The sequence below is a fragment of the Penicillium diatomitis genome (genome assembly GCF_028827545.1).
Source record: "Penicillium diatomitis strain IBT 30728 chromosome Unknown utg000013l_segment0_segment0, whole genome shotgun sequence".
In the NCBI taxonomy this organism is placed as follows: domain Eukaryota; kingdom Fungi; phylum Ascomycota; class Eurotiomycetes; order Eurotiales; family Aspergillaceae; genus Penicillium; species Penicillium diatomitis.
In genome coordinates, this window is record NW_026623185.1 from 1,109,463 (window position 1) to 1,132,995 (window position 23,533).

Consider the following 23,533-nt stretch of genomic DNA (forward strand, 5'->3'; position numbering starts at 1 on the left):
CAGTAAATGGGTTTGCGAATGACGATGGTGGTATCCTTGGAGTAAAAGAAGGCCTCTTGGAGTTGAAATCTCAGGATCTGGAAACTCTAGTTAAGGCTTTAAGTATTCACGTGTTGTTGAGCGCACGCAATAGAGCCACTCAGCATAGTCGGCTCTGAAAGACAAGGCTTGTTGATTACGGGTATCGCAATCAGTTTTTGCCCGCGTTACTCTCTCATTATGTCATTAAGATACAGTTGTCCCGACTGCGGTCATACATGAATGAACATGAAAATTACACACAGCAGCGGAGATTAGCCTCACGTCAGAGATTCCAGATGAGCCATTTCGCTCACGTATACACCCGAAACCCGCTGCATCTCCGCTATGATATCCCGAATCGCTTTCGAGCGCCTCACGGGCAGTAGTATACTGGCTTCATTCAATGCTCTCAGTTACAATGAAAGACAACATACATTAAAGGCACAAGCACAATGCACGCTCCAATTGTCATGACGGTGGTAGTCCAACCACTGTTTGACTGCAGAATCCTGCGAAGGAAAAACCCGAAAGGTGAAAACACTCAGCGTTGACTAGAAGAAGAGAGGAGAGGAGGAAGAAGGAAGCCAAGCTATACTACTGAGGTTGGTGGTCCCAGGTGGTGAGGGCGTAGCCCAGGCAGTATAGCAGGCCTCACCATCAACCAACCACATCTCACCAGCGGCAGATGCCACCTTCGCTATGGCCAGCCGTCCATTTCCCGCAAGGATCAACCAGTTGAGGATGATCATCCGGTTGCTCTCCGACCTTATTCAACGAGGCCGGTTCAAGTGAACCGGGCTTGTGGCTCAGCAGTCGTCGCGCCCTTGCATCGATGACAGGCTCCGCTGTCTCATCCCTGGCTTGTTTAAGGAAGGGAATGAGCGCTGTGCCACCTGTACCACGAAGTATTTTGCGATCTCCCGGAACCATAGTAGCTGAATCTATCACCATAGGATGTGTACCGGACGGCGGTGCCTGTTGGTTTACACGGGACTGGACAACAATGTAGCGGCAAACGACCTGAATGTGCTGGTCGCGCATCTCTCGTAGCATTGACAGACAGGTATCGTACGCGAATTGCAAAGCAAAACCCGTGCGCCGATCATCAACATATGAGCGAATGTTCGCAACTGCTTCGACGTCTTGTAAGAACCGACGGTGGGAGCCGGGCATATAGTCGCGCATTTCATGGATAAATCCGGTGCGCGACTTTGCCGTGCTTGAAATGGACTTTTTTTCTGTTCGTTGCGGGTGATTCCGGTCGGACGATGTTCTACACCCAAGACAATATCGAAGAACTGAATCAGTGAGCTTTGCGCATTGCTCCCACCACCGTACTGGTGATGCACTGGGCGGTCGGTCCCGTCATCGTACAGCAGACCGTGGGGCAAGCCTGCCTCACTCATATTCTTGCTGCCCGATAAATAGGGCCGAATACGGCGATAAAAATAATTAGGGTCACAATTTTCATACAAAGGTTGTAAGATCAAGGTGATCTTGCTGATGATCTTTGCAAGTTGCTGTAAACAGTCTGTGACCTGGCACGTGTCGCCGGCGCGAGCGGCCGTAATCGCCCGGAGCATAAGGGAAAGTGCTGGAGCACCTTGTGCTTCGATTGCCACTGACACCAAATAAAACCACTGTTTATCGAGAGACCGGGTGAATGTCTGTAGGCACGCGAGACTCTCAAGGCTCTTGGTAGGCTCGTCGGGGAAGATTGGCTTGTAGTTCCAAAGACAGACTCCCGCGTAGGTCGCTACGGAAGGCACCTCCAGGCGCTTACACACTGTCGATGTCGTCTCCTTCACAAAAAAGCTGCGCTAAAAAAAGTTAGAGTCACAACAAGCTGCACTGCCCCTTTCATTTTCGAACCACTACCCTACAAGCGAGAGAAAACAAAACTCAATAAGGACTGTTCGCGCAGAGAGAGCTTGGATGGAGTATTTGTAGCTAATTGCCCAGCATGGGTAGGTATGATGGAAGTCAATGCTCTTTCACTACTGGATACCCGGATGCTAGATCTTTGCGCTAGCTTCGGTACCGGTCGGTTTCGAGAATCGGATCTCTCCGTCAAAAGCAAAATAGCCAAGATCTTCACCCCTCGCTGGATTCAACGGCTCATAGTATGTGTAAGATGTGCGATTGACGCCAGCCATATGTATGAGAAATTCTTGAATACCGTCGACAAGAGGGAAAGGGATCTGAAACACTATCGAATAGACCCATACCTCTCAAAACCAGGATTTTCCTGGGACGACGCGTGCATACTTGAGACAATCGAAAAGCAGACAATCCACCACATGAGAACATCGGAAGTAAGAGCGGATTCACGACGACTTGCAATGGCCATGGTAGCCTCGTGCTTCTTTCGCACACTTTCTCAAATACCAGCTTATGATCCTCGGGATGGCCAGTTCCATGCCAATCTGACACTTCAATCCCGGTGGCCTGAGGATAATGCAATCTGAAAGGCGCTTTGTGGGTACTTACAGCGTGCGTATGTTGTGGTAGGAAACAAAAATAAAGTATACAGAGAATTCCCTCAAATGGGATTCACTCGCTGCTCCGTTATAATATCCAGCCTAGATACACCCATCCACATCAGCCTGTTTGAACATGGGAAAGGCACTCATCCCATCAGTGGGTTCCCTATGACACTCGCGCAGATGTTATATCTTCAGCTTCCCTCCGCTCCGCCTCCTTTTTTCGCAGACGGAGATGACACGCGATTCACTTGTCAAACGGTAAAGCGCAAGAACTCTGAGAACCATGAGCCACCAGTCAAAACGTGCAAACGTCGATGCATCTGATTCTGATGAGCTTATTGTATTTTTGTTCCATGTCAAGAGGCATCCTCATTTCTTCGTTTAGGAGAAATCTATGGATTACTGGTATCGAAAGTTAGATACGGAGTAGCTCAGGTACCAAGAGCAACACGATACCCATAAAGCCATGATGTTTATAATCCTGATTGCTTTCAACCGCCGCTATGGGGCAACAATGCGCTGAACCACCCTTCGGTCACATCACGTATTGCTACCATGGAAAGCTAGGGTATAGTGGCTACCGTTGAGCATGCTTACGAAGTATATAGCCGATCATTCATTTGCATGTTCATAGTTCGGTAGGCGAAGCTAAAACTATATATTTAAATTTCCAGACTCACTGCACCTTGACATTCTGATAGAATAGCTAGCTGATATCGCTCGTTGTGTTGACCGATCGCGGCACTGGGAATTATTTGTTACGGGGGTGACTAGGCTTGCCGCAGGCCATGCGCAGCAATGAGAGAGAGAGGAAAAATCTTGCATAACACATAAACGGGAAGAGAAGAAGATGATGGGGAATCCACGCACAAACGCAAGAATTGTATTTTGATGCCTGTCTAATCGAGGCCCTATGCAACGAGAATGACTTGAAAGGAGCCACATCATCCAAAACCCCACGTACCGTAGTCGATGGCCCGCGGCTCGTGGTTGATGAAGGCCTCGCCCTTATAATCTACAAGTCAGGCTCACCATCCAAGTTCCTGAATGAGTTGAAGGGGCTCGATCAGGTTTTTACCAGGAATTCTAATATTAAGCATCAAGATGTAAAGAACTACTTGTCTATGAAACTTCGGCGAACGACAACGAAGGTGGCTATGTGATAGCTGAAGAATCATGTACCTTCCTTAGCCTCAAGAGAAACGATTTAGTACATACAAGAATATCTACAACACTCAGTCGTCTTGTCAAGGTAGAAATCGTGGAGTACTAATTACAACTTCTGATATCAGCTTTCCGCGAAGAGATCCAGTCCCACCTCGATGCCATCCGTCCATGATTCTTGGATACCGCGTTACTCCGCTCTTGAACGCTGAATAACATGATATGATGATTTTACGTAGCATTTAGCTACTCTTAGGATCTGTCTAATGTTTGGTCAACGGAACTTCGCCGATTATCGTACAAAGGCTAGGAGGCGTCTTGACCGCCGGACGGGCAACGACACAAGCGACTTTTAAGTGCCATCACCTTTGGCCCTAAGTTAACCCTCAAATTCAAAAAAAATTACAGCCGAGTCAAGATTCCCTAAAAACCACGATGGCGGCTACTTTCATTGTCTGGACCTTGTTCATACTCGTTGTCAGTCGTGTCTGCTGCCTCTCTCATTTGAGATTCAGACTACTGCGTAAGTAAACATTCGATCTGCAATAAACGAAACTTCACACTCACAGCCTGCAGGACGATTCTGCTTTGGGATTGCAACACGGTTGCCACTTACCACCTGAACTGCCCAAGAAATGGCCATTCGGTATCGATCGCATCAAGGACCTTTGGGAAACAAACGCGGAAGGTCGACTTCTTGCATATCTTTTCAAGGTCGCAGAAGATTACGAACCTGGAAATACTCTCACCCAGTATCTGTTAGTTGGACAAAGAGCTTTTCATTTATTGCATCCATCAAATGTAGAGACGGTCTTGTGAACAACTTTTAAAGGTGACTTTCGTCCGCCATTCTGCAGAACGATTAGCAAGCCGAACCGTGCTTACAACTTTTCGAGAGAATGAACAGACTACGCTTTCGGTGCAAGGCCTCAGGTTTCTGCCCCCTTGTTGGGAAATGGGATTCCTACGCAAAAGGACAAGCATGGAAACATTCTCGAGAATTCCTGCGGAAGCATTTTATTCGTGTTCAATATCAGAAATTCCACCACTTTCGCGAGCATATTGACAACCTGATCTATCGCCTACCTTCAGGTGGAGTTGTCGATCTACAGCCTCTGTTTTTCGATCTAACCTTAGATACTGCGACGAATCCACTGTTCGGTCGATCAGTCTATAGTTTGAGGGCAGGTATCGATCAGCACCAAGAAGATAAAGTCTTGCCAAACGCTTTCGCATAGCACCTTGGCACTTTCTCTATAATCCCCCAGCTTTTCGCAAAGCGTGTGCGAATGTGCACCAATTCGTGGAAAGATACATCAAGCATTTGGGTTTAGAAAATGTTGAACGAAATGAAATGAAACAAAGTGGCTTTATACAGCAGATAGTTGAAGAGTCGACGAGTGTGAAGGAGCTCCGTGATCAAGTCCTGAACGTTTCGCTTGGTGGCCGAGATACAACAGCATACTGCTTATCTTGGACACTGTACGTATCGGGCTCCACACTTCCATCATATCAGCGCTGACGTCGTCTTTCTGCTAATCAGTCGACTCCTTGTTCCTCATGTGAATGACATGAAAGGCCTGCGGCAAGAAATCGTCTCAGTCATGGAAGGTGGTCACGTACCAACAAGGGACCAAATCAAGAAGATGCCATATCTTGCTTGTGTGATTGAAGAAAGTGAGTCGGGACAGTTTGGGACATTCCTACGGAGCAGTCGCTTATGTACTTTACAGGCCTTCGTCTTTATCCTCCTGTTTCGCTGAACAATCGGGAAGCGGTACGAACCACTCTTCTCCCAATAGGGTGGGGGCGGAAGGAGACAAACCAGTGTTGGTAAGGAAAGGTGAACTGGTCGTATTTTCGCAGTACGTGAATTCACGAAAAAAAACCTTTTCGGTTCTGATGCATGTGACTTTCGACCTGAGCGCTGGGAAAGCGGTGAGCTTGAGAAGATTCGCTGGGCTTATTTTCCTTTCAGTGGTGGACCCCGGCAATGTCCGGGCGAGGATTTCGCTAAAATGGAGGTGTCTTACACTATAGTCAGGATACTGCAGACATTCTCGCTAATAAATTTACCTGTGAAGGAGCCGATTGAACCGGTAGGAAGCGAGAGACAGCGGCTGACACTGGTGCTTTCAAGCGCAGAAGGGGGCAAAGTGGAAGTGTGGGTGTAGCTTCAAGAAATCCAAGTCATAGCCACAGCCTACCAAGAAGTGTCACGTACTTCGCCGCTCAAGCTCAAGCGATTGCTCCGATTGCTCTGTGTATCCATCGCGTAACTAGGGACGACTTGGTGTGTCTGCTGATACGTACCGAAATGCTTTAAATTACACTAGCTCTTCAGGTGCTTCCACCAACTCATGAGTTCATTGATGTGCAGGCCTCTTCCTACATTTCCGTAAGCCACATAAGTCACACAAATTACTTGCCTCAACTGAGATAAAAAATCAGCATGAGCATTGTGTATTGTTGAATAATTAACAAGCAAACATCCTGTTTCCGCCTACATTTTGGTGAAATCGGGTATTTGGTCAACTACTGTCACTCTGGTTATTAGCTACTATGCGTTGGTCAATGTTCTCACGTGAATACTAGATTGATTTGAAAAATTCCACTAATATCCTCTCGACATTCCATTTAGAAAGGTAAAAGAGACAGCACAGTGCGATCGAATGGTTTGCTCAAATACGAACCCTCCGACGGTCACCCGGGGCCGTTGATAAGCTACATTCTCATTCAATCTCTTTCAAGCAATCTATTCTCCGACTACGACTCGACGTTGCTCATTTCTTTGAAAACTTTCAAATTCCCTGGAGATAAGAGGTGCGGGAATGACCCATTCGTCAGTGCGGGGCTCGAAATCGAATTGTACTCCTAAAAATTGCGAAATGGACATGAGTCTACTACCGAGTGCACGTTCGGCCGCATTTTCCGAGGTCGGCTGCAGTCGCGTTGCGATAGGTGATGATGTGGCTGGCAGCGGATCCGGATCATGATCGTCTCGACATGTTGTGCCCTTTTCTTCTTTGACACGATTGTTGCTGGGTGTCTGCGTGTAAGGGGAATTCTCTGTAGCTCTGTAAGGTGGACTGCTTCGCATCCGATCGAACTCTTGGTTCATATTGTGGACTTTACGATTGTTGCCCCTGTACTTACTGCTACTTAGTAAAGTCTAATTGTTGTGTAACTGTAGACTCTCGATGAAGGGGTGCCGGCTCTCAACGTTGCTGGACTATGATATTTGTGGAACCTGCGCCCGCCAAACGCTGCAAATGAGGATGTCGCCGACCGATCACTATTGACCTTCTGTCGTCTAATTCCCTCGGGCGCAGCAGCCGATGATCCAGCCGGTGATCTCGCCTTGGGCACTGCTTCAGGCTGAAAATCCGTTGAATGATCAGTCTTCCTACTATGTTCTTTGCGTCCTTTGGACCCCTTAGACTGTTCCTGCTGTTCCTGCTTCGCCACCTCCTGGTAGTTTTCCCAGGCCTTTCCGATAATCACGAATTTCGCAGGATGTATCGTGATATTGAGTAGTGGGCCTTTATCTGGGTGAAACTTTCCGGCTTGCCGCACATCAGCTACGTTAGACCACAAGGCATATCACAGAGAGCTTACCTAAACGCCAATATTCTTTTTTGACGATGTCATATGTATCTGTGTCTTTCACCCTCAAAACCTTCTTGTAGTCAACCTTGGTCAAGTCAAGATTATTGAGGTCAAAATCCTTGAAGATCTCCATCTCATCCTTTGTCTCCATCGCTACGGGGCACTGGGTGTGGAATCCCCAAGAGAACGAAAAACAAGAAGTTTGATGAGTTCATGCCTTCTTGAAAACATTATATGGTCAGATCATATTTGAGAACCCATTCGCTCTCTACGTCTTGAAGTCTACGATCGATTTCGGAATTCTCAGGCCTGTGCTAACAAGGTACGGACATATAGCTGTATGATAAGACATAACGTACACACTCTGTTTCTTAAATTATCCTGTTTCGTCGAATTACTTTTTTACTTTTTATGAGTCGTAAGATATGAGCACCAAATTCACGTAAAGTCGATCTTGACGCCAGGGCAAGTACAGAATTATGATACCCGGTGAACGTCAACCTTAGGCAATATGCGTCCGCAATCAGACAACAGTGAGCTCGTAGAGTAAGCGATACCTTCATCGCGATTCTTTGAATATTAAGCACCAATCGGACTTGTACTGTCTTCAAATTTAGCACTTGTAACGGCAGAGTCAGCTTCTTACACTGATTCAGTCCCGAGCAATAACCGCGTGCAAATCATGGCGCGGTCATACAAGGAAAGACATCGACAGGTCGCGATTCAAGTCTTACTGATTTCAAACGGTGAAGCACAAAAACAAATATTCCAGTCAATCAGACGAAGAGACCAATATTTGACCTCTAGTATGTAGCACAGTTCGCATACCTTGAAGTCACCTTACTTCTTTACAGCACAACAATATTTGTTGTTGAACCTTATGCACGGGCCGAAGATAGATAGCATATCGGTTTGATCTCACAATCTTCATTTTCTGTTTTTCCTTTTTCGTTCAACTTGAACGGTCGTTAAAAGAGCTGGAATTGGCAAAATGTCTACCTCATTCACCACAATTCTACTAGTTGATTATGTGGCGGGTGAGACTATCAAGTTGTTGAAGGTATTTGAAGAGGATTGAAAGCTCTGCGAACGCTCTTTCTGTCGCATTCAGTGTCTTCTGAGACGTTCAACGCACGGGGGCCACTGAGCATGAGCATGACTCCCGTCTCGTCCATATTGCAAAAATTGACGGGTCAATGTTATGATCCTGAAGTTAAGGCGAGAACCATTGTTCAATTTTACTATCAATGTTGTGGTTATGAAGTTTCCAATCGATGGGTTTAGAACTTTCTAGATTTGAGCTCTGGCTACCATTTAAAGAAAGCTCGCAGCCAACCGAAACTAGGTGGCTTGACAGCATGATCGTCAAAGAATACAGAAAAATGTTGTTTGAAGATAAGGTAGGCCATAAACACGTGGCGATGGAAGAACTTTGTTTGCGAAACGTAGAAAGAACCTTTACGCACTTTTTCCTCGGGGTCCGTAAGATAACGCTGTTTCTCCGCTTTCTCTTCTCTCGACGGCCGCCCGCTAGCGCGGTGCCAGAGGGTAGATTCTGGGTTGTCAAAATTCCTGATTTTGCAGACCAAGTGGTACAGTTCGCAATGTCGCTTGCTTTGAACAGAGCTCACGTTGCTAGATCAGTAACACGCATGGAAGGATCCAGTCTCGCTGTCAACCCGAAAGTTGGTATCTAAAGTTTGTGGGACAGAAACCGAATAAATTCATCATTTGTATTTTCTGATTATCATGTTCGATCGGTTGTTTCGAGTCTTATTATCTAATTATAGATCCCTCGTTTTCAACAGTACCTGCTTTTCTTGGAAAGCCTCAAGAGTCAAGATGTGAATGTGACGGGATTAATATTACACACAATTGCCAGCAAGGCTATGTGTCTATTGGGTTTCTGTTCAATATGGGAAACAAGGCAGACTCAGGACTTATTTCCACCAAATGACGAGGACAAAAGTCGCAAACATAAAAGGTCAATCGTGGTCGGGAAGGTTCAGATCATGACATTTAAGGATATCGCAGTGGCAAAAAGAAAGGGCGAAGAAAAGGAAGCTGCCCGAGAGGCAAAGAGGAGGAAAAAATCAGCTTCAGCAAATGAGGCAAGCCACACTCTGCCTCGTACAGAGAAAGACTGTCACCGGAACCTTTGGGTGTACACAAGATTATGGTTTCCTGATCCGTTTTGATTGAGCGCGTTCGTCTATCTTTCCTGGTTGACAAGGTTTTTTCTTTGCTCGAAATCAGATTTAGTTTCACAAATTCATGATCTAATTTGCGAAAACCTCATTTCGATATTTCTCCTTCTTGTCCATCCTCAACTAAGTCTCTCTCTGTAGCGAGAGTAAGTCTTTGTATTTTGTTGTAATTGAGAAACAATACAACAGCATACAGTCGAAATGAGACTGGAATAAAGTGACTTGAATGAGGCTATTTGCAGATCAATCTGATTTATAACAGTGCGTTTGCGATGTAGCAGTATCCCCTTGCGCCACAGCTAGAAATTTGAAACTCGCCACAGTGCATTCATCTTTTTGTCCGAACAGCTTTTCACGCGCCTATGAAACACTGCGTGCCATTCGCTACATTTCTCTCAACTTTCCTGTCTTCTGTACATACTCCGCCTCCTTGTGCAGTACCAGAGACCATTCAGAAAGTGCACCCAAAGCTGGCTCTTCCGAGGCGGCTGATTGAATATGCGTGAAAAGGAACTCCATTGCTCTTATATGCTTAGATCGCGTTGGAACTTCACAAGAAAGGATATTGATAAAGCTTCCTCTCCACTTCTCAGTCTGACCGAGGATATCTAGCCAGTCGCGTACCGCAATCTGTACTAGGTTGGGCATTTGGCATGTATTGGCTTCTGAAATCATGGATATTAACAAGTACTCCTGCAAGACCCGAATTCCTTCCTCAAAGTTGGACTTTTCCCAATGCTTGTTATGGGGATTTGCCGAAGAACTGATCAGGAATGCTGCTTTGGTGTAAAAAGCTCAGAATGGGGAGAAGATCCGCAGCTGATGGCTTAGACCGGCGAAGATGATCGAACGACCATTGTAGAGTTGTCAAAATGGCACATAACTCCTCCTCGTCTCTATGAGAGGCGCTGCTCCATAACTCAAGAGCCTGACTTCTTACCATCACCCTTTTGAAATTATCATTGTATTTCCCAACCGGTGAGATCGGCCAACGGTGACTGATATAAAATGCGGCCTGTATGATAGTCAACGGCATATACTCGACCGCACGTACAAGTATTCCAAAATCATTGCCTTCATAATGTACTCGCACGTCCAATCTCTTCTGCATCAACTTCACTGCGTGATATTCATTCATTGGCTGGACTGGCAAGAGGTCATTCAGATGGACATAACGCAGCGCCGTACCGTAGCCTCGAGTGGCGATGATAAGTGAGCCACTTGTACAGCTTGCAAGCGATTACCAAGGTTTTTGATAGTACTTGCCATTCGTGGGTAACCTTGAACCACGTTATCGAAGACAAGAACCAAAAATTTCATTTTCTTCATTGCGGAGGCAGTTGATAAAGATTTCAAATATGCTGACTTCTGGATCTTGGCCTCGTGGGATCTTAAGATGTTCGGCATTGTCAACGAAACTTTGTTTGAGACGGTCTGCATTGCGCGCGTTCTCCTAGCGGAAGCATATTTCTGGTGACTTCTCACGAACTCGAAAGAAGAGCCTAAAGACCAATTTGGATTTTCTTGTATAATTAGCAATCTTTTCTTTTTTCTTTTTCAAGAATGGGATTTCAGCCCATCCAGCGCCATCTAGACCCACGATAGCTAGCCGAGACGCTCGCAGCAGGGACGCCTTTTGGGTCTCGTCGAGCAGACCATCAAAGCCTGGGTCTTCGCGAAATGGAACCCACGATCGAGGATTCGGCCGCGTTTCTGGTGGCTGGCTAACGTACTACCTCTTGAGACGATTACTGTAGAACCTGCCTGATACATCACCTCTTACAAGGTTTGTGAAACAAACCCCAACAAGTTTCACTGCGAACACATTCGATATGGATTCCAGAATTTCTTTTGTGGCAGGATGTAATTCTACTGCTGCAGAAATTACGCAATTGAGTAGAAAAGAATTTGAGGAGTATGCAACTTATCGGACACAGATTTGCTCTTCATCGTAGCTTCAATGGTCCACGCTTCGCCGGTGTAATAGCCTATTTTATTAAGGTTTTTTTCTGGTAGCTGATACGGCCACAGTAAAGAGCAGATGGAAAAAAGGAAGTCAGATGAGTTTAAGGCGCTCAATTATGAGTGTGATAAAATATTTGCCCGTCGCTATGGGGAAGTAACCTTCCCAATTGGAATGGGGAAACACAGAGTTTCCGCCTGGATACAAGAAACTAATACAAGCTAACGGTAAAATGATCAAGTCTTATAGCCTGAAATACGCTCACTCCTTGATGTCTCTTTCGGCCGCCTCTGAATGTTTCAAGGAAAAAACACGACTTTGATCGGAGTGAGTAGGAAAGGTTATATTTTCAAACGATCTAGTTGTCTACATTCCCACACATCTTTCACGATCTTTCACGGAGGGTGACCAGCCGGATTTTGTTCCTGCAGATATGGAAAACACGGCCTCAGGAGATCAAGATGCGTCGTCCGAAAGCACTGGGGCTCTGTGGAGTAGTTCAAGCCAGCCCCTGCCACGGGGCGGTACCGCGTTCATTCGAACCAGTAATCTTTCTGCGGCTTCCAGATGGTCAAGTTGACAAGCAAGGAATTGCATGTGTTGGTCTATCATGTCTTTTTGGGCCCTCAGACTTTCTAAAAGAGCCTTGATCTTCCGGTGCGAGACGCCCATTTAGCGTTGCTTGAATTGGCGTGAAACAGCAGAGGTGAGACAGATCTCCAACTCCGCCTTATTGTGCTCAGTTGTTGTCTATATAGGCAAGGTGTAAGGCCATGGGCCACCAGAAATGGCGATAACTACTCGAGATGAGCCAAAAGCGGGGGGCTGTACACAAATGGACACGACAATGTAATTGGAAGGTGACAATGATTCAAGAAATTGTAAGGCTTTTATGGGCAATATATGATGTTCCAAGCCTATATAAGCAACACCACGCAGTTCGAAATCACGAACACGAGCGGTGGCAACCTGCCTTTACTACGTTCTAGTGACTCTAACACCTGTTTCGATAGAATTGCCAACAAATTTAACTCACCGTAGAGAACATTTCCTTGATATAATTGCTTTAAGAGTGAACTTCACATCTTCTCGTGAATGTCCACTACCAAGCAAGTCCTGATCACAAGCTCGGAAAAGAGCAGCGTCCATGCATCATTCTTGCCAGAATCCACCAGGTAACTCTACACTTAGGATCCTCTTGGAAGCGACGGGTATAGTTTACTATTCAGAGGTGTTTCCTGTGGTATAACAGATCTGCGTGTCACAGCAGAATCGGCACAAGACAACCTACCGCCCCACGAGGACCACCAGACAGAACAACGGAGCACGGCAAATTCGACAATTGTCGTGTGTAGTAGCATCGCCGCTGGCTTAGTCGTACTAGGAATTTTGTACGCTCTTCTGAGATACAGAGCGCGGAAGCGAAAGATAGCGCGTGGTGGTCGAAGTGCTCTTTCCATCGCTGCCGAATACAGAAAGTTGATTGGCTTGTGAATCTAGCGGTCGTGGAGTGGTTGAACGAGGCTCGCTGAGAGAATTTTCGGCGTTGGCGACTTTCTACCAATAATTTGACAATCTTTCAATTTGCCAATTCCGCTAATATCTGCCTCACTACCTTAGAACAGCGGTCACGTTTTGAGGCATATAAACCAGGGCAATTGTCAATTTATGATATCCTTGGTACATGTTTGGTCATCTTTCACCATGCCTCCACGCCCGCCCAGAAGGGTAGGGTACAGGGCATGACTTTCTCGCATACTGCGCACAAATAACCATGTCGCGTGCTCCACTACAATATACTGACTTAGAATACACAATATAAACACTGGAAGATGCAGGATTCTTGACTAGTAAGGAGGCACTACACACGCAGGAAATACATACCCACGCACGGAGTGTAAATATCAATTCAGCTCTCACCACCAGTCTCGCATTGGCAATGAAGACTTTCGCTGACCAAAAGGAAACTGATGATAATGTCCTCACCACTTCATAGCTTCGGTCGCAAGTATCAAATATTTCCTGTATGTGTACAACCCTTCGCTATAAAATTCGATACCACTTTCTATCCCCGAGACGTTCCTCTGCTAGAAGCTCCCGGCACTTTTTCTTTGCTTTCCGGAATTGTCTCTCGGTCTGGTAGCTGTGCGTAGCGTGGCGATTACAAAAGCAGTATGCGTGACCAACTTCGATCTTGGTTCCAGGATAGTTTTTGTAGCGGTGACGCAAGCAAAACCGATAACCCGCTTCTTCTTTGCAGAGACACCACTCGTAGAAAATGTAATATTGGATGCACGTATTGGCAATCGTTGTATGATAAATAACGAGGGATACGTCAGCGTCTTCGTGCAATCTAGACAAGATTCGGCCGCGTACACTTGAAGGGGGCTTATGGTGTCATTATCTGGTTGATAAAGCTAATCTAACAGTAAATATCTATTTGATTGGAGGCTCTTCAACGTCAGAGGGAATGGAAAAAATATCTAAGCGCTATTTTTTAAAAATTTCCGAGCCACGGCTGGGCGTCAAATTGAACGTTGTCCATCAGAGCCCGCTCAGGCGGCCTAACATCAGGTTTTTTTCTAAAGATGACTTTAACGTTATCAATATACGGTGCGTTTTCAAATTATTCTCGCTTCAAACTGTCAAATCTAAGTAGTTGCGGGTAATTCCTTGTAGGAAATCATTGACCTCCAGCCACCCTGTGACCCAAGCGACCCTTGTACAAGCGCCTTTGACATCTAAGAAGATCACAAGGTGGACATCCTGAGTTTCGCCGATAATCAGATTTCATTCAATTTGAATTTCATTGAGCCGGCGCGAGTCGACCACCTTATGATCTCCAATTCAAATCTCACGATATAAGACCCCGTATAGAATACGTTCATGCCTGAGTGAGACTGCTTGGTTGCCGCTAAACATCGTACACGCAGTATCCTAGGGGGCACCAGTCGCTGTGATGGTGACAGTGACGGTCCCAGCACTCGGACGTTTTGGCAGCGCCATAGACGGACGAGACTCTGTGTGAAGTTGATGTGACTCGTGGGTGGTTTTTTTTTCACAATGTCCGGAATCATGGCCCACGAACCTGCTTCGTGCACGCCACGATTCTCCCTTTTTCTGTAGCACCCACGGTAGAGGTATAAAGACAACTATAATCACCGCGCACGTAGTCATCAGCCAAGAAAATCCCATCCAGTCGATCATTGGCGCTGTGAACAATGGGAAGACTGAGGAAAGCAAGTATCGCATTGCGATGTCCACCGCCAGAGATGACGCTCCATACTCGATGCCATAGATTTCGTTTTTGTAGACCGGGTAGGAAAGCTTTGTGGACGAAGTTAATATCGAAAGATCTCACTCGCACTAAATGTCAAACGGCTTATTCATACCTGTTCCATCGCAAATGACCATCCATGCGCCACAAGTGAAAGAAGAGGCCAGATCCAGTGGACCGTTGGTCGCATAGTCCAGCCAAGCCTAGCCGCTAATTAGTTATACTTCAGGCCGTGAGAACATAATTGCCAATAAGATCACATACCAGATCAAGCTGATGGGAAGTAAGATTCCTGCGACTTTGACTCCAACAAGACTGTCCTCCGGGGCTGGTTGAGGTAGAGACCGTTTCCGTCGATCTTGCATAGCCAGCGCAGGTACTGCGAGCAGGGTGCCGACCATGAACGGCAAAAATGCTAACCCGACGTGATACGGGGAGAACTGATAGGTCTGTTTCAAGACCACTGGTAGGCTGACATAAAGAATAAAGAGTACGATTTGGCTTGTTGTCACAATAAGCGCAGTCGGCCATATGACGGGCTCGAACCAGAGCAGCTCCAAGGGGCGCCTAAGCGCAGGCACGAGTGCTTTCACCAGTCCTCGTCGTGGCGCATTTTGCTTCTGCCGCATTATCTCGTTCTGAAACGTCTCTGGCGTGAACACCATGCCAAGAAAGCATGATCCAGCCAGCACAGATGTGAGCCAGAACGATGATCGCCAACCGTAGGTTGCCACGATAGACTCGCCAACAATAGGACCAAGAGATGGTGCGATTGCGCCTCCCAGCCCGTACATGACAAAGGCGAGGACGCCCAGCCGATCGCTAGGGATATTCCACATATCATTCAGAACGCCAGCGAATACGCTGACAGACGGCGAACCGGCGACGCCAGCCAGCGCACGGGACACTGCAATTGTGCAGTAGTTCTTTGCAAAACATCCCATGATACTGAAAATAGTAAGTAAGAAAAGCGAGACCTTGTAGATATATTGTCTGCCAAATTGCTCTGACAAAGCAGAAGTGCATATTGGCCCGAACACGAATCCTAAGCCGTACAACGTGACTGGTAGAATGGCCAAGGTTTCTCGAACGTGAAACTCGACCATGATCCCCGGTATACTGGCAACGTAAATTGAGGTGGCGAGAGTACTAGGTTGATTTTCAGCAAAGTGGCTTGTACCGCTTGACATAGATTTCGCTCACATCACCGAGAAACTTAGTATAGCGCCAAACGAGACTATTATTTTTTTGCTGGTTCTCCAGCTTCGCGTGATGTTCACCTCGCATATGCCTTGCTCATAATGGCGTACGTCGCTACCGGGCTGTGAGTTTGCCATCTCAGAAGGTGATGTATGGGTATAGAAAATTATTGATTCAAAACGAAAGCGTCGTGACCTCCACTGTTCGGGTACAGGAACTGAGGCTATTTATGAAAATTGGTTGGAGTAAGAGATACTACAACGGGGAATATAAAAGCTGAGGACAATAGACATGGTCAGATCCAACCCTGATATCATCATCGCTAATTATTTACTAAGCAAAGCCAACGAAATCATTCAATAGAATAAGCAAGTCGTTTCGTGATCTCCTACAGCAATCGCTCAACAGCTTTTCAAAGATAGAAGAAGGGGCTTCCTCACAATACAGCAATTCTCACGCTCGTACTACACATAGTCTTACCGCGCGCATCTGAATAATTGCCGGGTGGAGTAATGAAAAACCAGAAGTCATGTCTCATCAGGTGGAGAAGATACTCAGCAAAGAAGGCCATCAAGAAACACGCAGAGAAAGATCGCGAAATGATGATGGAATAGAGAACGCCACCTTGAGTGCCGGCCTGTTACCGACTTAAGATTATGAAGAACCGGATACTCAAGGGCCAGATAGATGCAGAATCAATGTTTTGTGGTCGTTACTTGTGGGGAGGTTTAGCAGCAGCGGACCTCTGATCTTTACGAAAATCATATATTATTGCCGATCTGTCTCGCGTAGTTCTTGCTGCTTTCAACACCGGATAAGACACCATTCGCATGAGCTAGAATAGCACCATCAAAAAGAGTACAAAGCGGCATCCTCTGCCATCACCAATACTCCGTGGATTCTTGACATCCATAATTGATCAACAATCTGGTTCAAGTTCCGTTGAAGAGCAAGCAAAAGTTCAACCACGATGTACATCGTCCTTGTGGCCGTATACGTGCTGTCGATGTTCACAAGTACTCATGCCTTCGTGATCCAGTCGGAGTCACATTTGCTCGCCCGATATCCCATCTTGACAGTCTATACAACACAAATGGTGACAATCATCAGCTGTGCACCAACGGTAATCGATTGTCCTGCCGATAGGACATCGAGTTTTCCCTCAGTGACATCGTCGGTAACTACACTATATGTAAGCCCCATCGCCACGGTCTCAACGATTCGGCCAGAGCCTCAAGTCTCGACATCAACGATATGGAGTCTTCTTTCTCAAACAACTGCCTCCGCAACCCTCAGAGAGAGTACCAACTCTCGTGTGCCCACACACACAACCAGCTCTGCTGCTGTGATGAGTTGTAAAGCCGGTGCAATTGACTGTTCTTCCGAGACAACGCGTGTCTTCACTTCTATACAATCTGCAGAAAGTTCTGAAGATCTGACCAGCAGCAATTACGGTCTTACCTCGATTTCGCCTTCCGTATCTTTTCAGAGCCCCAGCACCCCCGCTTCGACAACCGTATCAACAAGCCTCGTCATAGAGTCTTCGCCGGCTCAGCATTGTTCTACCGCTTTGGTCAGCTTTTACGAAACATCCGAGACGCAGTCAAGCTCCATTATTTCGATTACCACATCCTCTTCTGCATTGAAAACTAGCGATAGCCAAGGCTCTTCCAAAAGCGGCTCTCTTTTGAGTGAGTCTGTTTCAAAGAGCCTAGTGAGCACGAGGGAATCACATCCAGTATCGACTGTTCAAACTCAATCAAGCGATGGCCCTTTTCCTGTGAATACCTATGCAACCTCAATTCAAGCAGGCTCAGATTCGACAACGAGTGAGATGACAACTACGATCTCTGTGTTCCATATTCAATCCACTGTCACTCACGTGTCGTACAGTACTACTACCATGTGTACAGGATATATCACTGTTGAAGCTTTGCTGAACTCAGCTATCCTCCCATGCCACTGATCACCACATCTACGCAGCAAAAATCCTTCCAACGAATGAAGCTTCATCATTGGACTTGTGTTTGTTGTGCTTGATACCGACAACCCACATCCAGTAGAGATCGCAAGATAAACTACTAGTAAGATGTACATTGGTTACAAATAGTTCCGCTGAATAGCGTAATTTTGACACGCTGGCCCGTGTCAATCGGCTTTTGCACTGAGCCATTCATTTCCTTTGGCAAGATCAACGCAGAAGCGTGGTTTTCAAATCATCAAATAATTACGTTGAGCGGGTCATCACGTGTTAAATGGTGCACGATCTAGCTGTGTTAGCCCAATTCTCAGGTCAAAAGATAGGCCTGCTCATCAAATATTTTCAAAAACTAGCGACGTCTTTAGATGCTAGAACAGTGATGTAGGGAAAGTTCGTGGAGTAATGATATTACTGTGCCAACATCGTACTTCGGATTATATGAAAATAATCCCTTCATCTGATTGATAAGCAAATGTCATGATATTTCGGAAAGAAGAGCAGACATGTGACGCAGTTCTGAGTTCACACAGGGTCACAAACTTGAAAGCACAACGAACATGGCCTGGTCGCCATGTAAATGAAGAATCGTTGAAGTCGCGGGCACTTCCAAATTTCAAGATTCAGCTTTTCAATGAACCCCCTCACAGAGACCTTAAAACCTCTGCCAAACTAGCAGTTACACTTTCTATCTATACTTCAAGGTTGGCTTCGAGCTTCTTGGTTATTATTTGGAGATCCGTTTCTGCCCTGGGCTTCATTATACTACAACAGTGATTTCCCATCTTAAGTTTCAAGACTTCGCCCTCAATTCCACACTGTGCTTGTTTTCCTGATCGTCATTCGTTTCCCAGGAAATCGTCAAAGCAGCTTATAACACGCAAATCATATCCACATTCCTATCGACTTGTATATAAGCAATGGCAAATTACGTTACGCTATGATGATCTTTTCAATGAGCAATCTCCGAATAGATAGTGGGAGGATATTCAGCCAAATACTCGCCATAGCAGGTGATTGGCGCTGACCTTATGAAGCTCATCGTTTCTGGGTCAGCGCGTCTTGCACAAATACCTAACACGCAGCCACTACCTTTTTATTGCAGTTCTGAACACTCGTTAACAAATACCTCGAGCGAGCCAAGATTAGGCTATAGCACAGGTCGGTGGTATTGAAGGCGTGACCAGTGCTTTTGTCATTTGCTACCACACCATTTTCCCGAATTACAATTTCTAACAGTTTTTCATAGATGGCAAGCTCCTCGCGGAGGCTGTCAAAATCAGTGGAGTTACAAGTTCACGTCTCACCAAACCTTGATGAAACATCAGCAGTAATCTACCCTATTATAGGATGCCACGGGTTCCAGATTCCTGGTGACCAACACTGGAATCTGACTGCTACTGGTCTTGCCTGGAATCAAGAGTGGTGTGTCGTACATATGGAAACTGGCGAGATCTTGGAGAATCATGAACATCCCCGGTTATTGCAAATTCATCCATGCATCATCAACTCACAGCGACTTCTCCGACTTTCCACGAGGTTTTACTTGACGCGAGGTCTATTCAACATTGACATCCCTCTTCCTTTGAGAAGAGCGGGCCCTTGCCAATATTCCAAAGACACGCTACAAACGTACGATGCAACGCCCGTCGTTTTGTTCTTTACCAGAATAGTGAGCGTACCCTGTACTCTGGCACATAATTAGCTACCTGCGAGAGGTAGAGAGAGATTCAAGTCTCTTTCAGTCTAAATGAGACAAAATCTTTTCGAAAAGACCAAAAGCGGCAATTGAATGCGACTGACTTTCGCACCCTGTCGAATTAATGGCCTTCCTTTGAACCTCGCAATTTTTCTCGCCCAAATTCAGATAAATATCGCTATGACCCTCAAAGATTGATTCCTTTCTTTACCATTCTTCATCTCTTAAAATTGGTCAGGATCTCGTTGGGATCTGTATCTCAAGAAATCAGTATGTTTGTCGTCGACGGCAGACGTGAAGAGGATTGAATATATCTTAGATAGTTAGTAGCGATGCCGCCCGCTTAATAATCAAGAGACACCGCTCCAAGAACAATTTTTATCTCAGGTCAACTGGGATGCTAAGATAATTTTCTTTCGGCTCATAGAGAGGTATTTTCTTAGCTTTGACCGAATCACAGAAGAGTGTGCGCCGGTCATGGCCTGGCTAATTTGTCGTGGTTCCGTTACGTGCTCATCACCATTAGGAATTTTTGCTTTGGTGTGGAGCCAAGTCACGTGACGCGCTCAGCGTGACGTGATATCCGCAATATGAGCAACGTAATCCACGTGTCTGGTGGATATCACGGTGCGGTGGGAAGAGATTATTCATCACGACGAAGTGGATCTTCCGTCCATAAGCCATCTTCACTCGATGCAACCCATAGAATTTCGAGATGAGCGTATCAGGGTTATCTTGCACGTGCTTGTAATAAAGTGGTAGAATCTTGCGCAAAAGCTTATGTTCGGGCTTTAGGGGGTTTAGGGGTTAGGGTTAGGGTTTAGGGTTTGTCCAACACAGTCAAGTGGCTCTGGTGTTTCTTACATAGGTAACGTCGGTCGCCCATACGGAAGTAACATCATTTCCATCTCCCCTACAGAGGTTTCCAAGTACCAGTACGTCGTTAGATTCAGCCAAGCTTCTGCAGAGACCTGGTATGTCGCAATTTGGAACAAAGTTGGTCCGGACGGACAGTTGACTGGATGGTATGGAAATGCCTGTCATTCTTTCACTCTGGCGCCGGGAGCAATCCAGTACATAGCATTCGCGGCAGACTCTCAAGGTGGCTGGGCCGCTTCTAACACGAACACTATTTCAAAAGATCAGTACGGTGGTTACGCTTCTACTTGGGGTGAATTTGATTTTGGATCGTCCACAAATCGAGGCTGGTCGAGTTTCGATGTCTCAGTAATACAAGTACAAAGGGCATAGCTCCAGATACAGGGAATGAAGATTTGCTCGGTTGTCAGGGCTCTTCCACAACCTGGGATGCTAAAATCACAAATAATGCCTATACCAGCTCAGTTGCAGACATAGACGGGATTGGAGGAGCCTTAACGCCTGGCCCCGTGCGGCTAGCGGTCGATCTTGGCTTCGACGGGTGAAAAAATGGAATTCAAATTCTCCGGCACTGATGGCTTGAAAGTGGTCCATTTGTGAATTCTATATGGTCCTACAAATACCCTGATATCCTGGAGCTGTCTACTTGATGGAGAGAACTGTGACCATCGAACACCAGAGGATAGGGCTGTTGCTCGGTCTGGATGGGTTTCAGAATATTGGGGGCCCTGGTTGTCTCTTTGAAACTCCATCCACGTTCCCTCCATCGCAAATTTTAGGTCTACAAAGCTAGTCCTATGCAGCAGGTGTGCTTGTTCAGGCGCGTTTTATCTGAGGATCTAGTTGGTAAATTTCATTCAATTTCACTTTCACGTTCGCTCTGTACGAATTATTTCACGAGTAAAGAGATAGTCATACCAATGAGTAGAGGTTACCGAGTATTGTGGTTGTCTCGGTGACCGGCGTAGTTTGTTGATATCTGCTTAGTCGATGGTCCGGCCCCACCTGCAGCGGTGGTTGTGGTAGAGGCATCACTGAATCCCGCGATGACTGAGATAGCTTGATCAATGGAGACGGCACCCGTGTACGGAGCAGGTCCGGGGATGGTGTAGCTGGCCAGCGACTGGTAGATGTTAACTGAAATACCGGAGTCTGTTGGACTGTATAGATCAGAAAGAGCAGAGACAACAAAATCTGTACCTCTTGAGTGACTTGCGCTCAGGCCTGTAATAAATTTTGTCGGGACACCTCTCCCACTTTAAGACATATTGCTCGTAGGTATACAATCTAAATAGCGTGTATTGACCCCTCTGAAGAATATTCGAGCCGCTCAAGTGGTTCAGGGGAGGATCTAGATCGTTAACGAAGTGATTGTCTTCTATCGTGGACCCCCTCCCTAAGGACAGAGTGGTCTCTTTCTGCTGGCTCTTTGTCTTCGCAAATCTAATACATACTCAGCATGGATAGAAGTACCGCATACCTCGTGTCTGCCGTAAGCGCGGCTTGCAACGAATATGCGAACGGGTTTTGGTCCACGAATCACGATATCTGCGTCGAATATATTTCTTGGGCGGGCTTACTTTTCGCTCTGAGGTGGAAGACGCTGCTAAGACACCAAGTCAACGTTATCAAAGAGGGGTTCCCGGCGAGGGAAATTCCCCATGAGGTCAATATAAATCTGTGAGGAGCTTCGCCTTCGGTAACATTCAGCCGGCTAGGTTATCAACGTAATTCACACTAGTACTGTAGCCACGGTAAGCTATCGAGCCTTGATGCGTCTGCCCAGGGAGCCAATGAAACTCGGAACGCTCACAGCCCTAGGCCTTAGTATCTGGCTTCTTCGCAATTTTATATCGAGAACAGACATTGCCTGCGCTCCCTGGCCTAGCGGGTCACCAACGGCTACCTTGACGCTGCCCGAAACTGCAATTGAGGCCACAAACTGTCATCTGGGGCTTGCTAGCAATATGCTTATTATCTCTTCTTCCTGTGGATGTCAATGCTGTCTGTCAACATGGATGGTGTTGCTAGCGAGTTATGCCCTGATGTAATCCTTGGGGGTTTCCTTGCTCGACACATGCCGCGAACAGGTCGAACGGCTATCGCATGTCAAGGTAGCAGAGACTCTTGTTCTCCGGGTACTGCTTACCCTCACGATCGTAATTTACATATGGCCTCCCTCGACAGTGATACCGTGGCAGGTAGTCTTCATGGCTTTTGTTAGAACCGAAAACCTCGCCTGTACTATTTATCTGGTGTGTACGATGACAATGCGCTTCCAGTTCGGATCCTCTGAGTTGGTCGGCTGACAGTCTTTCCCCACAGCTCATGACTGCCCCACCCTACCCGCCTTGACCATGGAATCTTCCTCAGTGACCGCCCTGTATGGGCTGTTGAAAAAACAACTGTTGAAAAAACAAAAATCGTATGAGAGGCTCATCGCACTGCTGGTCTCAGCCTTGTCATTGAAGATTGGAGTCGACGGTTTAACCCTATCCGCGGCACGTCGAGAACTAATAGGTCTTCTCCTACTGCCCTCTTTCGCTTTCTTGTACCAATTTTCAACATTTAGCAATGCTATTCCCTCATCGTCCGTCCACCTTAGACACCTGGCGGGGCAAGTCACGGCAGTCGAGCCGGTAAGTAAAGCTGGAGCCTTCCACTTGTCCAAGTTATTATCTTACCAGAAGCAGAGAATACTTTTGATTCGTTGATCGAAAGCCATTCTTCGACTTTCAAAGCCGGCTGCAAGAATTATGAGAGAAATCACGGACGAAAACCACCCGCACATTTTGACAATTAATTCTATGCGGCAAAGAAACAAGACTTCCTGTTAATTGATGAGTTTGACACCAGGATTACAGCTAGATATACAGTTGCTATGGGGTGTGACTCCCTCTGACATTAGAGCGCGCATCGAGGATCTTGCTGCTGCTTATCCGCGAAATGAACTGTTTACTTTGACTATATCTAATAACGATCAGGCTTCACTAGTCAACCCTGACCATAGGATGACTTTCAATTTCTCTTCCTGGCTCGATGTCGAGATT

The 23,533-nt window shown here is 46.4% G+C and overlaps 4 protein-coding genes across 4 annotated transcripts; 1 reads left to right on the top strand and 3 right to left on the bottom strand.

The window, feature by feature from the left end:
* Nucleotides 1-693: 693 nt before the first annotated feature.
* N7539_008690 (Indoleamine 2-3-dioxygenase) lies at nucleotides 694-1,206 on the bottom strand (the record flags this gene model as incomplete). Its single annotated transcript, XM_056938285.1, has 1 exon — nucleotides 694-1,206. One exon carries the CDS (start codon nucleotides 1,204-1,206, stop codon nucleotides 694-696), a length of 513 nt encoding a protein of 170 aa, XP_056786667.1.
* Nucleotides 1,207-6,833: 5,627 nt separating this feature from the next.
* N7539_008691 (heat shock protein DnaJ) lies at nucleotides 6,834-7,431 on the bottom strand (the record flags this gene model as incomplete). Its single annotated transcript, XM_056938286.1, has 2 exons — nucleotides 6,834-7,237; nucleotides 7,290-7,431. 2 exons carry the CDS (start codon nucleotides 7,429-7,431, stop codon nucleotides 6,834-6,836), a joined length of 546 nt encoding a protein of 181 aa, XP_056786668.1.
* A 6,956-nt stretch (nucleotides 7,432-14,387) lies between these two features.
* N7539_008692 (MFS general substrate transporter) lies at nucleotides 14,388-15,671 on the bottom strand (the record flags this gene model as incomplete). Its single annotated transcript, XM_056938287.1, has 5 exons — nucleotides 14,388-14,470; nucleotides 14,539-14,570; nucleotides 14,620-14,777; nucleotides 14,843-14,930; nucleotides 14,992-15,671. 5 exons carry the CDS (start codon nucleotides 15,669-15,671, stop codon nucleotides 14,388-14,390), a joined length of 1,041 nt encoding a protein of 346 aa, XP_056786669.1.
* Nucleotides 15,672-22,753: 7,082 nt separating this feature from the next.
* On the top strand, nucleotides 22,754-23,286 carry N7539_008693 (uncharacterized protein; the record flags this gene model as incomplete). The annotated part of the gene is given in 3 exon segments (XM_056938288.1): nucleotides 22,754-22,783; nucleotides 22,796-23,122; nucleotides 23,179-23,286. The coding sequence occupies 3 exon segments, from the start codon at nucleotides 22,754-22,756 to the stop codon at nucleotides 23,284-23,286; spliced, it is 465 nt and encodes a 154-aa protein (XP_056786670.1).
* Nucleotides 23,287-23,533: the final 247 nt, after the last annotated feature.